The sequence below is a fragment of the Dermacentor variabilis genome, chromosome 10, assembly GCF_050947875.1.
Source record: "Dermacentor variabilis isolate Ectoservices chromosome 10, ASM5094787v1, whole genome shotgun sequence".
NCBI classification, from domain to species: Eukaryota; Metazoa; Arthropoda; class Arachnida; order Ixodida; family Ixodidae; genus Dermacentor; species Dermacentor variabilis.
Genome location: NC_134577.1, coordinates 12,667,679 through 12,684,711, shown reverse-complemented (window position 1 = coordinate 12,684,711; position 17,033 = coordinate 12,667,679). Strand labels below are relative to the sequence as shown.

At 46.3% G+C, this 17,033-nt stretch overlaps 1 protein-coding gene across 1 annotated transcript in view; it reads left to right on the top strand.

Moving 5' to 3' along the window:
- LOC142559917 (metalloprotease TIKI2-like) overlaps positions 1-17,033 on the top strand; it is a 156,403-nt gene that overhangs the window by 136,545 nt on the left and 2,825 nt on the right. The window contains exons 5-8 of the mRNA XM_075671612.1: positions 2,390-2,523; positions 6,034-6,227; positions 11,168-11,258; positions 14,491-14,688. Coding sequence (XP_075527727.1) covers positions 2,390-2,523; positions 6,034-6,227; positions 11,168-11,258; positions 14,491-14,688 — 617 coding nt within the window. The remainder of the gene's footprint in view (positions 1-2,389; positions 2,524-6,033; positions 6,228-11,167; positions 11,259-14,490; positions 14,689-17,033) is intronic.

Genomic DNA, 17,033 nt, shown 5'->3' with positions numbered 1-17,033 from the left:
GGAATGGTAAAATAGCATAGTACATTAATAAACACAAACAGGCAAATAGACAAGTGTGGAATCAAAAGTGAGAACTCAGAAGAAACCTAGAAGACACACAGGCATCAAAAAAAACAAAAAAAAACCTACTAGCGTGACCAGACGTCGAGAGCGCGCCCGACGCGGATGACGTCCGTACAATGACTTTATTCGTTGCGGGGAACCAAACGGCACAATCAATCAATCAGTCAATCAATCTGAACGTTATGAAAATATAACGAAAAATCATGATGTCAAGGGCTAAATCCTCACATAGCAGCACCTTCAACGCTTGTATCTCGGGCACCAGCAAATCGCTTAAGATTGATAGCATGCCATCAGCCCTCTGTCTAGCATCCAGTAATAGCAATACAGGGACCAACAAATTTGAAGATATATACATATATATATATATATATATATATATATATAGTTGGTGTGATTTCACTAATAAAACATCGCGTTAAGATGGGGTCGAGTAATTAGTCTTTCTTATTCCTCCTTATATTGACGCTTTGTTTTGTTATTGAGATCAAATAATGAGTGCATGAAAGTATAAGTCTCCGAAGGGCCGCCTGTCCCAACGTTATCGAATATCGAAGAATGATAAAATTGAACTGGTGACAAAAAATAATATGTAGACAAAGATGCGAAATAAAAGAAGGCGAAAGTAATAAAACTTTACTAACAGTGTTTGTTGTATATATATGTAGGAAAGAGACGACGAACTTTTTGGAAGACTTATTTACTTAACGTTATCGGCTGGTGGACCAGCCTTCGTCAGAGTACAGTACGTCACTGTACTCTGACGAAGGCTGGTCCACCAGCCGGAAACGTTAAGTAAATAAATCTTCCAAAAAGTTTGTCGTCTCTTGCCTGCGTATGTTACGTCGGGTCCTGCGTGCTGAACTTTGAAAAAAAAAACCCTATATATGTCGGGCGACCACGTTTCGCCGCCTAACAAATGTTGTCGCACAGCGCGGGATGCGCCTGCATTTATCCGAAGTTTCTGGAAAGTTATCGATGCTTCTATCCGCTGTCTGTTGTCGCCGAACCTTGTGTTATCTGATTTCATCGCGTGACTCGAATGGTGTAGAACTTTGTGGAAGGCATGCGGCTCCCAACGATTAGTCTGGAACATTCGTCGACTGCTGTATAAAAGACGACGCGCTTGACCCGCTGATCAGAATTTCGACGATCGCCGACCGTGTTCGCCGCTATCGTTGTGCTATAAGTGTAGCCCGTTTTTTGTGGGCACAGGTTCGCCCAATAAAAGTTAGTTCTGTCTTTCACAGTATTGCTACTGTGTTGTTCAACGTCACCACCACGTGACAATATATATATATATATATATATATATATATATATATATATATATATATATATATATATATATATATATATATATATATATATATACACGCAGTATATGGTGCCGTTTATTTAAAAACGACATCACCGAAAGCCGTGGCACGTTCAGACAGGTTCCGATCGAACAAGTAATTCCACTATCAACACAGGCACAAATGCCGAAATTCAGAGATGACAGAACGTGAACCTGAAGCAAGGAGACCACGAATAGAAAATCCAGAAGCGTGATCAGCGTCGTAACGCCAAGGGCCAAGCGTCAGCCGGCAAGTTTCAACATTTCCTGCGCCCGAAAACTTTGCTAGCGCGAATTTAGAGTTTTAACATCGAACTCGAAATCTGCCTCGATGTACGACCAGACACCATTGTAATGGTGTCTGGCCGTCTGTGGCTTTGCTCAGACGCGTGTTAGTAAAAACTAACAAAAACTAACAACGGGGCGATGACCACATATGTCCACATGTCGACTGGCTACGTCACAGGGAGCCATAAAACATTTTCTTAAACGTTAATTCGAACTTTTGCCAACATAAAACGTACAACTCGTCATCGCCGGTGATTTTATTGCAAATAGCCATGTAATGAAAAACACGCAGTTCATCGACTTTATATGCATAGTGCGTCATACTCAAGCAACGACGCGGAACTGGCCTTATAATGGCGTGATCCTCCGCAAGTGCACGAATATACCGACGGCAACTGCACCGAGTGCGCTTATATGGGTGTACACTTCGCCGATCACCAATTGCTGATTTGCATTTTGAATGCACTCGATGGCTCATACATTTACTCAAGACGTAATACTGACGATGACAAAAATGTGTGTGAGTGTGTGTGTGTGCGTATGTGTGTGTTTAAAGGCAGGCTCGAAGGCCCATTATGTGAGATAGGAAAGGGTTGCGGTGGGGGGGGGGGGGGAGGCGTATTCAGAGCCGTCGTAGGAGCTGCGCATCCTTGGCGTACAAACGTTTTCACTGATCTTGAAAAAAAAAAACTTACGCAGGTTCTGTTCGCGCTGGACCAGACTCTGCGGCAACACGAGCGTATCCGGCGTGGCGCGCAACGCTCAGGCTACGGCGCCGACGACCTCATCCGGCACTACAACTGCGGAGACCTGGACGCCGTGGTCTTCTCCCGGTACGGAAGCACTCAGCTGGTCCTCCACTGCACCAATTCGCTAGTCAGGCGTCGCAGAGAGTGCGCCACGAGCCGGTAGCTCCGTCGCAACAAACTTGTAAACCAAACCGCCTGCTGTAAATGTTTCTTTTAAATGTTCACACAGTACAGCAGGCCCAAGTGTGGGCCCATACAGGAGCGGCATCAAGGCGGATCCACAACAAGCACCGGTGTGAAATAAGCGGACAGAGTGCATCTTAAAACATCAACGAAATGTTCTTTAACACAACAGCCAATACCTGACTAACAGTGACAGTAATACTCCATACGAAATACCGCGTATCTCGCAGAACTGGCAGTAGTACAAGAAGAAACAACAACAACTAAATAACTGAATAAATTCTAAACTATAACTCCTATAGTACCTAAACAACTAACCAAGAACTATACAAGTATAGCTTTACCAGTCGGGACCCGACAGCAGTGTTCGAAAATGCGGCTAAGGTTATATTAGTGCGTGCGACGAACGCTCATAGGAACAACATCTTGTTCGTAGCACGCAGTGAATGAGAAGAGGCCGCCCACCATTTCATGTTGTATATTGCATAGAAGTGCGCGATCTTTTTTTAACCACGTCGATAGGTGAACATTTGCGAGTTGGCGCCGACACGTAACATGTAAATGTAAAAAACAGACTGGTCGAACGACCATTCAGTGTAATGCGTGAGCAGCGATAAAGAACAATTTAGAAACCAATACAAATTTAAATGCATTTGCTCTCATTACCAACCTGTCGGTTTCGAAGGCGCATAACAAACAGTTAACCGCTCTCAATATTAAAAAAAAAAGACAAGTTATCCTTCCATATTCAAGCTGCCAGACTGATACACATCTATTTCTGGTATTTCAGACGATAATTTAACACTGCGCCTTTCTGAATGACCCGCGCATCAAATAATTCGCAATACTAAATGTACTTATGTATACGCTATATGTCATTTAGCGCAATATACCTGGAATCCTTCGGACGTTAGTGTACTGTACTTGGAGACATCAGCTATATCTATTCCGCGAAGGCGGTCAAGTTGGCAAGTCGTATAGGTAATATCTGGAGTGGTCCATATATATCCACAGTCGGTGAAACGGAAAAGCGGAGCATAAGTAGGAGGCGGATTAGCTTTCGAACGCGAGTTCCAGTTCCGTATTTGACAGCTGGCCATGCGCCTACAAATGCACTCGAAACTGACCCTCTTACATGATGTCTCTCTCTGTCAAACCACTCGTCTATTCTTTGTCAAGTCTCTGCCTCGTTTCTGGGATGGTGTCGCATATGAATTAAGCGCAAAATAAATTGGGACCTTGTCTCCATTTGCGCTTTTAGTCGCACACTGCTTAATGTGTAGGCACCTTCGATGCTAGGCCCTTAGTTGTGACATCTTACGTGTTAGACTTCCACGGCTGAATGTGGTGAGGAAGCTGTACGCGGGCTTAGCCAGGCAATTTAGGCCGGCAAATACTGCATCCGGTGCCTCTTTTGTAAAATTGTATGGAAGCGACCAAAGGGAGTATTGTAAGTATCCACCTAGTGGACTGGCCGCTGATTGGTTGGGGGCGCCTGTTTCCTTCGCGCTGGTACCCTAGCCCGGCCAATCAGCACTTCAGCAAAGACGAAATCCACATGTACACTAAGTGGACACTTAGAGAACCTCCACCCCCCCGCAAAAAAAAAAATAGAGAAAGAAAGAAAGCATAACAAACTTGCGTTTCAGGTGGAGCGAGGAGTGGCATGACACATGATTCTGCAATACAGTGACCGTTTCCGAAGACTCTGGACGTTGAACACAGGCACGAGAAAGTACGACGGCACCATTTCGCATGTCGAAGTGGTAGCATCCGGTTTTGTTACAACAGTTCAGGAAAGCATTCTTCCTGTTCACGCTTCGCAAAGCAAACATTTTACTGTCGATTCTGTGAAACAATGGCAGTGTGTTCCATCGTCCCTGCTATCTATCCTCTGTCTTCCCTCGGCCGTCCCTTCATTTAGTCGTTCCTCTGCAGTTCCTGGTTTTCTTCTCTTTTTCGTTAGAAATTCCCCGTCCCTACGAAAAAAGAAGGAAGAAGAATCCTACCTGCGAGTAATGAAGTTCTTTACCCATTTGCGAGGACGCTAAAGACCCCCCCCCCCCCCGTTTTTCTTCGTTTTTTTTTCTCTCTGTGCGGCTGAATCTTTCCATTAATGAACACTAAGCCACTTCCGTTCCAAGAGCCTTCCTCACTGAAGGGTAAGTTTTCCCACTGTATACATGACTCAATAAGGCGGCTTTCTGGCGCTGCAACTACGTGTGCAAAAAAGTACCCTTTACAGGGAAGAACACAGGAACGAAAATGCCGTCTTAAGGCAATACTATATTTATGAAAAAGGTATCAGAAATAAAAATAATCATCAAAACAAACTTTCATAAGTGCAAGTAAAGGTAAGTGGGGTGAAGTGCCGCTAATCATGACGTCAACACACTTGTCATCTCCTTCAACATCGTGTCGCCATGTTTGCGGCAAGAGCTCGGGCTAGGGTCGTTACGTAAAGGGGAAAAATCTCAACGATGAAACGCTAACGAATTGAGCAAATATTAGCCAGTGTCCCACCTCAGATTCCTTCTGTGCTACAAGAACAATCATTGGCAATAGAAAAGAAAAAAAAAAACATAGTTATTCTTATCGAGCACAAACTTCTGGGATAGTTTCTCTGATGCTGATGCTGGAACCACAGCGCTTCCGTGATGCGGATATACCAGCCTTGTCTATGTCCGCGTCGCTTGAACGCTACTCTCAAAATATCACCATCTCACTTATCAGTTTATCGTCACCGCCACCATCGATATACGGCAGCAGGCTTCGCTTTCTTGCGTTGTCCCTGTTTCGCAATTCACCTGGCAGCTTATATTGCTTTCATCCAGTTGTCATGATGATGTAGTATGTTATGATGCTCGCTGTAGTGATGGTGCTGGTGGGGACGGTGGCAATTGTAATCCGAGTCTAACTATGGTTATTGATAGTGACATCGGTACGATGCATTTATTATTAAACTGTAGAATACGTTCTCTTTCCTGCATTTCGTCGCAGAGGCGCCATCTATCGCGTCGGCACTGTATAACGCACTGTGCCAGGTAGCACGCTCGTTAAGGTGTTCGTACCGTTTCCTGAAACGGCCGCTGTCACTGTGTTTGGAACAACGTCCCCGAAAGCCTCTAGGGATGTATTCTCTATGAGTCTACCTAGTGGACTGTTTATTTTGTCCGCTGCTGAATGGCTGGGGCTGCTCGGCTCCTCCTCGTTCATACAGCTGCATCCAATCAGCAGCGGCCGAAATGGACAGTCCACGAGGTGGACTCTTACAGAATACCCCCCACCCCCCCCACCCCTGGTGCGCACATAATGAGCAATGACGCCTTGAAGGAGCGGCCGAGTTGTGTGCGGCGATTTCGTGAAAGGTTTCGGCGTCACTCAGCGCCTGTCCTGTTGGTCGGGGCGCAGGGACACTGCGCAGGTGCCCCCGCTGGCCAACACGTCCCTGCGGCTGTCGGCGCGCGAGCTTCGGCTGGCCAGGGACATCGACCGCTACTTCCGGCACGAGCTCATCTACAAGCGCAACCACCGCATGGGCGACCGCGTGCTGCGGCTGCTCAAGGGAAATCCGGGACAGAGCTTCTTCTTCGCCTTCGGCGCAGGTCGGTACATTCGGATGAGCCTCCGGTGACGGACAATTAAGCTCGCGCGCAAAGCGAGTCGGGCGGCGTTCATCGTGACTAAAGCGGTGCGACGTCACGTCGCCCCCATTTTGCAGTCTGTACTTTGCTCAGCTCTGGAACACTTTGCGTGTTCAAAAGAATGGCGCATCAGCACATGCATGTCGACGGTTCAATGCAGATACGCGAATGCAAACAAAGAAAAAAAAATGAAAGTCGGACTCGGTAATGTTGGTTCGTACTTTGCAAGCGCAGAGAAATGAATACGTGGGTAGATATTTTGTGTCATTTCTAACTGTAGACGTCTTTCTCGCGCTGTGATTGTGATTAAAAATTGAAATATGAATGCAATCAGGACGCCGTATTTTGCAGAGTACTTTATCTCCTTTAGTCCTGTTCTTGTCATTCGCTGAGCCGATGTGGCCGATTTGAGAAATATTCAACATCAACGAAAGCGGCGACTCTCTCATTCATTGCTTTGTCGAAGCAGATGAAAGGGTCTATTTTCTATTTTCTTTTTTTCAGATGCAGTGTCAATGCTATTAGGGATCATTGCAGAAAATGCTTTAAATCGACAGGATATACGTACGGTTACTGGATCACCATGTGAAGTGTAGGTATGTGTGAACACATAACTGCCTAAGATGACTCCTAACGAGTGTTGCGGACACCCTTTCAGCGAGAACTGTACTGTGACCTGGCATGCGATTCCACTTACCCATTCAGTAATTCGGTGTCGGATGACGCCGCAGTGTGCCGGGATCACCAGGACATATTTATTTATTTATTTTACTCACTCACTGACTCACTCACTCACTCACTTACTTATTTATTCTTGTGGAAGCATTACAATGTTGTTGATGGAAAGCATCTAATAATGTCATCAAGTGTACATCATCAATATGCACAAATACAAGGGGTAGTAGAAAGTGGATTAGGTTACATATTTTTTGTGCATTATACAGTTTTTTACAGAGAATGATCTAAGGAAACCAAGAACAACAATTAACGAGTTTTTCATGGTATTTGCAACACAATGAATTAAGGTCGACGAGTCATGTCTGCGAGGCATGTAGGTGAATAGCGAAAGAGATTTTTCCCATGTGGACTGTATACATCCGTGAAATGGGCATTATGGAGGATATCCTTCCCGCATGCGTGGGTTACGCATGTAGCCGTGACGGCTCCGTGCTTGAACAAGACAAGCTTAGCCCGCCTTTAATTGTGCACATAGCTTGGAGCGCGGTCTTGCGACTGGACGGTAGAAGATTCAACGTGTGGCTGACGAATGAGACTGCTGCCTGGAAGGCAAGCGTACACTCGCAACGTTTAATCATTACGTCGTGAACTGACAGATCAGTTTATAAAGCGGCGTACATATTTTCTACATCTAACTGCTGCACTACTGCAAGTTGGACTGCACGAGGGACGCGATCATGACGTATTCTTTGGCTTCGACTTAATTTTGGCCACATCCAGTTATTCCACATGTTCCGAAACTTGAGCACGGGCGGTTTTCGTTCCAACTCAGTCACAGTGCCGCATTCAAGAACCGCACCTGCGACCTTCTCCTAGGAAGCTCACCGCTATAGCCGCTGTTTCACCACTCAGAAACCTCGGACTAGTTGAGCTGCCCGCGGTCGCTACAGCGTCCCGTTCAGCCTCTGTCTCCATGAGGCAAGGAAACAGGGAGAAGTCGAATACCAAACGCACGCGCACAACTGGGCCCCGAATGGAAGCGAATCCTTTCTTTCCAACGCCACCTGGAGCAAAAGGCAGAGACGTGGCGTGAGAAATAAATACAAAATAAAGGAAGAAAGCCGTGCCAGCGCTTGTCGCAGCCACTGTAGTGCTGCGTGGATTTCGACCCGACGTCCATACTTATTCGCTTGCTCTCAGCTAACACCCCATCCCCCCGCCGCACGCACGCACGGACGCGGGTGCGCGCGCGCGCACACACACACACACACACACACACACACACACACACACACACACACACACACACACACACACACACACACACACACACACACACACACACACACACACACACACACACACACACTTTTTCTTTTTTTTTTTTTCATATGGGACACACGCCCCGCATCTTTTCTTCGTCGCTTAGCAGAACCACATCTGCGCGCCCCGACCGCGACAGAGTGAGAGAAAAGGAAAACCGCCCGGGCGCAGCAGAACCGGCTTCCACGCTTGCTCTTCCACGTTCCCGTGAACGCACCGACGTTTTTCGCAAGTGCAACAGTCAAGCAAACAGTAGTAATAAAACGGTCGAACGAGGAGACGCGTAGAAGTAAAGGTTGATGACAAGGACACGGCAAAAGAAAAAAAGAATGCGTATTCATAAGAAAAGCATACAAGTAGATTTTTCTTTCCGTTGTTGTAACCAACGGAGGAGGCACCCTCACATGAAAAGTTCAGCAAGCGAGCGGCACACAGCAGGCTTAAGCAAACGCGCGCTCTGAGCCTTCGCGGCTATTGTTCGCCGGGGAAAAGTTTCGCCAGCGAGGGGGCGCGCAAGTGAAAAAAGATAACGCACTTTGTGTGCGTGGCGGGCGCCGTGTAGCGATGGGAAAACTCGCTTCCGCGCGTCCGTTTCCCGAATCAGAACGAAGGGTATTTTAGATTGTATGTTATTTTTAGATTGCGTATGTTCGCTACGGGACGTCGGGAAGGATAATTTGCGAACCGTCTATCCCACTCCCGAATCATTGGGTCAGGAGTAACGAAAAACGGAAAGTGGGCTCGAAACAACCCTCATCACGCAATTTTGCGAAGCGCGGAGGTTGGCTGCGCTGTGGGTAGACGCAATGGTAAAACGACATTTGTGTCCCTTGCCCGCCAGTTACCCGACAGTTAGCCCGTCCCATTCTTCACCGTGGTTATGGCATTTCTGCTGCAAAGCACCAGTTGGCTCTTTCTATTCCCGGGCGTGGCGACTGCATTATGATCGCGATGGAACGCAAAGAACGCTCGTGTGTGTGTTTTTTTATATTTTATTTACCAATTTTATACACTAAAGTTCTTGGATGACACGACCCTATCTCCTGCACATTGCCCAATAGGTTGGGTGCACTGTTTACTATATATATAGTGCACGTTAAAGAACTTCGGGCGGTTCTTGGGTAAATAACTGTAGTGGTTAAAAAAGCCGCGGGTGACCCAGAGCCTCCGTGCTCAGTTCTTCCTTGTTTTTAGGCGTGGAATACTCCGCGAATGTGTCAAATAATGAGCCTGATTTTGTAGATAGGTATGCGGCGTCCCCGTAGGGACATTTTCTTTTTAACTGCTCAATTTGCCCTGGAACGTTGTTCTTTCATACAAAAGTCCGGCATTCATGTAAGTTCCGGTCATAATCCCAGTTTTGAGCACTGCTGTTTTATTAACATTGATCTGTTCAACGTTATGCACGTAGTTTTTTTTTATTTTTAGATTGCGATTACCTTGTACTTTGCAACGCAATATAAACTGCAAGATTTTCAACTTCACGATTGAATTGTAAAATAACGCTTCCGTAAAATTCTTTATTCGTGTTTTCGGGCGTCTAACATGTGTGCTGGTCCCTTTTCTACACTTTTAAAAAGTCGCTTTTGAATTCTTCGTCCTATCATTATCAAACAGCCGTGAATACCATTGACCTCAACTGGCAGATTCTACGCTGAGAAAATGTCGATTGCACAAAATGGGGTACATATTTTTCTACGGGTTACTCGTTTAAGGATCACCACGTTTACTTAATCTATATTTTTTTTCTTCAGCGTGACTCCTCTTAAAGTCCGCCTGCTCGCGTGTTAAGTAAGCAGCCGTACAATCGATTTACGATGTTCTGTGTTCACTGAATTACTTACCGCTAGAAAAAAAAAAAAAAACACCGCGAACTGTTTCGAAGTGAATGGCTTCTTATGCTGTACAGAAAAAGTTGGAAGGACCCGTGCATTGGCTGAGAATGGCTAGCCATCAAGCTGGTAGGATTCGTTTCGACGTAAAACACTGCCATCCGCTTAGCACATGTGTTGGTGGCCTTGTTTATAAAATCACCGTTTTATTTTTTGGTATTGTTTATATCGGAAAAAAATCTCCTCAATGAACACAGCTGCGACAGCACTGTAACAATTTGGGCGGTACACCTTGCTTACATCTGTCCGGTCATTCCAAGTAGCATGTAAGTAAACCACTCTTTGATGGCGGCAGTGTGACCGTAAGGCTCAAGGATCAGAAGGCATGCAAAATTGCCAAAGCGTTTATAACTATGGAAGAAACCGTTATACTACACCTATACTCATCAGCTACCTCGAGTTCTGTTCGGGATTTCGAGGCTTATTTGGGTGCGACTCCCTTCCTGTGAACGTCGGCGTGAGCAAGTTGGCATTGTATTATACACCTTGTGTTTTCCATTAAAAGGCTTCTGTCGTCAGACCTTGTCCTATTTACTGAAAAGGGTGTTTTTGTGCCGTTTAAAACGCGAGTATTAACCGAAACAAGAGCGCAGTTCACAAGAAGATGGAGGCTAGAAGTAAAATCGCTAGAACAAGAATTGTCACTGAAGCCAACGTTTCAACAAGGACTCGTTTTCCTTAGGACAGCCATTGATTTAACGTGGAAGCAATAAAAAAAACGTATAAACGTTTTTCACTGTAGTTTCAAACCCTTTAACAATCTCGCCTTCTGGTCCTTGAGCCTTACTATCACATCCATTCTTTAAAACAGTTACTGCCCTGACGAAGACAAGTCACCTTGTCGAAACGTTGGCTTCAGCGACATTTCTTGTTCTAGACTATACAGAGTGTTAGCACAGTTCACTACTAGCTTTTTATGATATACCTTTATAAAAGTACTAAATGACTCTGGTGTTAACAAAGTGACTGGCGTTGCTGCAGCTCACTGAACTTGCGAACCACGCGCAGGTCACTTTCTTGGCAACAACACGGTGCTGGACTTCGTGCGCCAGGGTGGATTCGACATCGAACACATCGTGGCTACCAGGAACATACCGGAGTGAGAAATTCGCCTGCCCCTTTGGACACCGAGATAAAAAAAAAAAAAGCCTCGCACTTTCTTCCTTCCAAGCTTAGCGTCGATATAAGTCTCAAGTTATAACTTGCATAAGGATTTCATCCTTCAATCATACATGCGGATAAAGCAACCCCGCCGTCAATCTAAAGGCAGCGACGAGCACTGTACTTTACTGCCTCCTTTAATACGACTGCGACAAACGGGCCACATCCATAGTGTACTTGGTTTATTAAAGCGTAGCATTCTTTGGCTAAGTGCCCGGGGTAGTTTTCGGCTCCATTCCGTTCGTCCTTCCGGTATCGTGTCCCAAAAAAAACCCTAGCGCCATCTCGGCTTGAATAGGTGAATACACTTCTGTACGCCTTCCGCCACCTAGTTATGAGCCCACGAACCTGCGATACGATATTTTGTCAGAAAGCCGTCAGGTGCTGACTAACATCAGCCCAAGGCCTAAACAATATAGTTTCATACCATAATTATTAGAAGGAACTCAGGCACCAGTATCTACAGCAGATCCAAGCGGGGTAGTTTAGCCAGCGTGGGAGTGATGGTTAGTATATATATTTGCCTGAACTTTGTTCTTCTGGCTTCAAACGGCTTCGTGACTTTGTAATCTCGTCATTTTAAACAATAGGGCTTTTTTTTTATTTACACTGGCTACACGAGTGTAGCTAGCGTAGGAAATGGCCATATTTTTACTTGGTGTAGAAAAGTGTAGCTACGCCAACCAACACGAAGCCATTTTTGATAGCTGTAGTGTACCATCAAAAGTACACTTTCTACACTGCGGTTTCGATGAGTGTAAGCAGCAGACGACAAACAAGCCGGCTGGCGTTGCAACGCATGACGCCATTTTGTCTGACTGCCGGCGCTGATATAGCGACGATAGTGAATATTCGCTGCAAGGACAGTAACGAAGTGCTATCGTGACTATATGTCACAGAGGAAGGTGAGCTAATCTTCCGAGAAGGTAATATTATAACAGCGAAGCTGCATATGGCTAGCCGATTCGTTCGTCCGTCTGTCGCCTGTAAGCGTAAAATTTCACCGGCGCAACCCCATGCGCATGCACGAAAAAATAAGATAGGAAGAGACGCGCTCGATTGGCTGCTCCAGTAGCCACGTCGTTGCTCTCCGCCGCAGCCGAGCGCGCGCGCAGCGGTCTCTCTCCGGCTCCGCAATGGTAAGGCCACGCGTCATACGTGCTCCTGAGGATCAGGCAGCTTTCGATCAGCAATGCCGCGAGCAGAACGGGAACGAGCTCGTCTACGGTGTGCCGATGCTAAAGCCCGGGCACAAGAACAGGCCCATGCAGCCGAGCGCAAGCAGCAACTGCGTACCGAGGATCCGGCAGCGTACAATAAGCCGTCGTTTAATGAAACGTCGGGATTAACCCAGTGATAAACATCGGGGTCGCACGTTTCAGCTTCGCTAGTTAACCATCTGTACGGGGTGCGTGGGCGGCGATTTTTTTTCCCTGTGTTCGTCCTTTTGTACGCGCAACTCTTCCTAACACAGCCATGCACCAGCGCCCAGTAAGAAGTTCCTCTAAACAACTCGGCAGTCATGATAATTTTGTAGTCGACGTTGCTTAGTGTTATTGGCCTGTAGTCCTTTACATTTCTCACCTGTGCTATGTCCTTCTCATTCAGGATAAAAACAGTGCGGGCCCGGGAAAAGTATGGGGTACAGAGCCCCTGGCAAAATATTCAGCGATTACTTCCTGGAGTATAGTAGCAAAATTATGCTTAAAGGCTTTATACAGGGTGTTGGACGTAACTTGAGCCAAACTTTAAAACTATGCAAATCACAGACATTGCTTGAAATGTCTCCTGCGGAGGCTTCTACACGTTGTTGCAAGCCGACGCACGTACAAACGACGCCTGTAAAACGCACAGCAGAGACTGCACTGTGTTTATGAGCAGAATCGTTGTCAGGCGGTTGCCATTGTCCAGAGCGTTTCTTGGAGCGCTTGATGGATGCCGTGGCAGACTGCAGGCGGCGCCTGCGCCATTGTTCACAATATACATGTCATCGGTTGCATTTTGTGCGGGTATTCCACGTTGCTGTTGCGGCACGGTGGTATAAAGATATACTTCTTGAAACGGTTTTCGATTTTTGACGGAGCGACAGTGCCTTAACGCTGGTTTAGGTGAGGTTAGCGCGTCTGATGCAACTAGAGACACCTGTAAATTTTAAAAGAACTTAAATCTGGGGCTGATAGTATGATATAACCTTAGAAACAGAGCACCAACAGAAAAAGTCGGTAGTTAGCCTGTCAGCGCTTTTTTTATTTTTTAACGACGCTGTACTTTCAGATCAGCCACGGCGATACAACTTAATTCGAATCATTCGATGTTCCATGCTTGAAGTTTCAATCAACGACGTTTTCTATAATTTCACCGGAAGGCACAATAGCCCTTTTAAACTATATAACGCTCGAATTAGCCGATACTAGATATAGTAGCGTTGCGGGCGCCATTAATCGGTTGAGACTTCGTGTAGCCTATGTAGGCGAGTACCCCAGCTAAATCTGTTCGTCACGCGAAAAGTGTAATGCCTTGTATTTGCACAAAGATGTGTAATTTGAGAAGTTAAGGCATTTAATCGTTATAGTAGTGTAAATGTAGAGAACTGGTAGCTTTAAAAATTATAAGTATCAATGAAACAAATTAAATATAAAATTGGTCAGAGAATGCCCATATGAACAGATTTATGCATATCCATAAGGATACATGCAAGCTTTAGTTGGCCCACTCCTACTACAGGCTTCCCCATGCATATTCTATGGAGCCCTTAGAAGTTGCATGGGAAGCCTGTAGCGGGAGTGAGCCCACTAAAATTTGCGGGTGGGCCAACTTGAAATTTGCGGGTGGACCAACTGAAATTTGGGGGCATTCTTAGGCATACTTGAACTCCAGCGGAGTTTAGAATTCTTTTTCATCTTCATGTCAATTTAAACAGCTCATCTGAAGCAGCAAGCGCTGCATATGCCAGGGCTTGACATCTTCAGCTTTCACTAAACGCCTCTCTTACAGTACCGCGGTTTCTGCGCATAAAATTAGACTGCTGCGCGGGGGCGCATGGCCAAAAGGAGCAAAACGAAGGGGCACGAGGGGACATAGTGTCGTCCTGTCCCTGCTTTTTGTCCCGGTGTCTTTGAGCAGCGAAGTGATATCGTGGCTACACCTCCCTCCTCCCCTCCTGGTGCAAGGGTGAAGAAAGACGGCGAGCAGGAGAGCTCGTGGCCGGACCCTGCGGAGGTGCTTGGCGACCAGCAGCAGTCTGCGCCCGACCAACCACCGGGCTGGCGACGCAGGAAGGCCAAGAAGAGGCCCTTTCTTTCATCGCCGCCCACCACCACCAGGCCGCGGAAGTTCAACGACCTCTGGGTGCGCCTGGACTCCACTTGGTAAGCAGACGCCCGCGTCGCGGTCCTTGCAAACTACATATGGGCACAGGACGTCCATCACAGATAACCTGGCGGATCCCGACGTCTGGAAACATAACTCGAAGGGAAACTCGGGGAAAACAATGAACCAAGCTAATGTATAGTTATTTCATCGCAGCCTTTATACGCAACAAATCCTGCGCTGTAGCTATTGCTTATCCGTCTAGCTATTGCTGACGCTATAACTGTATGCTCTTTACGAAAATTTATGGGGAATACGTCAGATATTATAGCGAGATGACTAGTTTGCCCGGCTGCTGCGAGACCACGGAACAGTCACAAGCATTTTGAGTAAATCGTCTTTCCCGTTTCTTTTATATCTATGCGACATAACAGTGTTTTTCAATAAGTCGGGACTGGAATCGAGGCGATAAAAGAGAGATTAGACTTGCAGCTTACCGCGTCGCAGATGCGTAGTAGAATGAAATGCGCAAAAAGCGCTCAGCAGGGCGGTCGCGCTTATCTTGATGGTGCCGTGCCGACTATCATCATCATCATCATCATCATCATCATCATCATCATCATCATCATCAGCCTAGTTACGCCCACTGCAGGGCAAAGGCCTCTCCCATACTTCTCCAACTACCCCGGTCATGTACTAATTGTGGCCATGTTGTCCCTGCAAACGTCTTAATGTCATCCGCCCACCTAACTTTCTGCCGCCCCCTGCTACGCATCCCTTCCCTTGGAATCCAGTCCGTAACCCTTAGTGACCATCGGTTATCTTCCCTCCTCATTACATGTCCGGCCCATGCCCATTTCTTTTTCTTGATTTCAACTAAGATGTCGTTTACCCGCGTTTGTTGCCTCACCCGATCTGCTCTTTTCTTATCCCTTAACGTCACACCCATCATTCTTCTTTCCATAGCTCGTTGCGTCGTCCTCAATTTCAGCAGAACCCTTTTCGTAAGTCTCCAGGTTTCTGCCCCATATGTGAGTACTGGTAACACACAGCTGTTATACACTTTCCTTTTGAGGGATAGTGGCAACCTGCTGTTCATGATTTGAGAATGCCTGCCAAACGCACCCCAGCCCATTCTTATTCTTCTGGTTATTTCAGTCTCATGATCCGGATCCGTGGTCACTACCTGCCCTAAGTAGATGTAGTCCCTTACACCTTCCAGTGCTTCGCTACCTATCGTAAACTGCTGTTCTCTTCCGAGCCTGTTAAACATTACTTTAGTTTTCTGCAGATTAATTTTCAGACCCACCCTTCTGCTTTGCCTCTCCAGGTCAGTGAGCATGCATTGCAATTGGTCTCCTGAGTTACTAAGCAAGGCAATATCATCAGCGAATCGCAAGTTACTAAGGTATTCTCCATCAACTTTTATCCCCAAATTTTCCCACTCCAGGCCTCTGAATACCTCCTGTAAACATGCTGTGAATAGCATTGGAGATATCGTATCTCCCTGTCTGACGCCTTTCTTTATAGGGATTTTGTTGCTTTCTTTGTGGAGGACTACGGTGGCTGTGGAGCCACTATAGATATCTTCCAGTATCTTTACATATGGCTCATCTACACCCTGATTCCGTAATGCCTCCATGACTGCTGAGGTTTCGACTGAATCAAACGCTTTCTCGTAATCAATGAAAGCTATATATAACGGTTGGTTATATTCTGCACATTTCTCTATCACTTGATTGATAGTGTGAATATGGTCTATTGTTGAGTAGCCTTTACGGAATCCTGCCTGGTCCTTTGGTTGACAGAAGTCTAAGGTGTTCCTAATTCTATTTGCGATTACCTTAGTAAATACTTTGTAGGCAACGGACAGTAAGCTGATCGGTCTATAATTTTTCAAGTCTTTGGCGTCCCCTTTCTTATGGATTAGGATTATGTTAGCGTTCTTAGGCAGGCAAAAATTGGCAGTGGGCTAAATGGTTGAGCATACGAAGATTCTTGCGCTAAAGCTACGAAAGGACAAGATAGAAGCAAGTACACCCTTGCAATTATTTAACTATATAATGCGAGTGTCGACCGCACGGCGTGTCAACGGCCTTGTAGCGGCGAGGGTTGTAGGATTGACAACTTTATGCGCGGTCGTGCAAGACGAATTCTTGTTGGAATGTATTCTGCGGCGCTGTTCGGCTTTAGGGTTGCACTTCACCGTTACAGGGCCACTGACATGCTGTGCGGCCGACGTTCGCGCGATATTGTTAAAAAATTGCAAGGGTGCACATGGTGTTCTGCGTTCATGTAATTGCTCCAGTCTTGCCCTTCCGTAGTTATCGCGCAAAATATTCCAGTACAGACAGGTGCGTATCTTTCCAACGACATGTTTGGCCCTCAGCAACGTGCTCGTGCT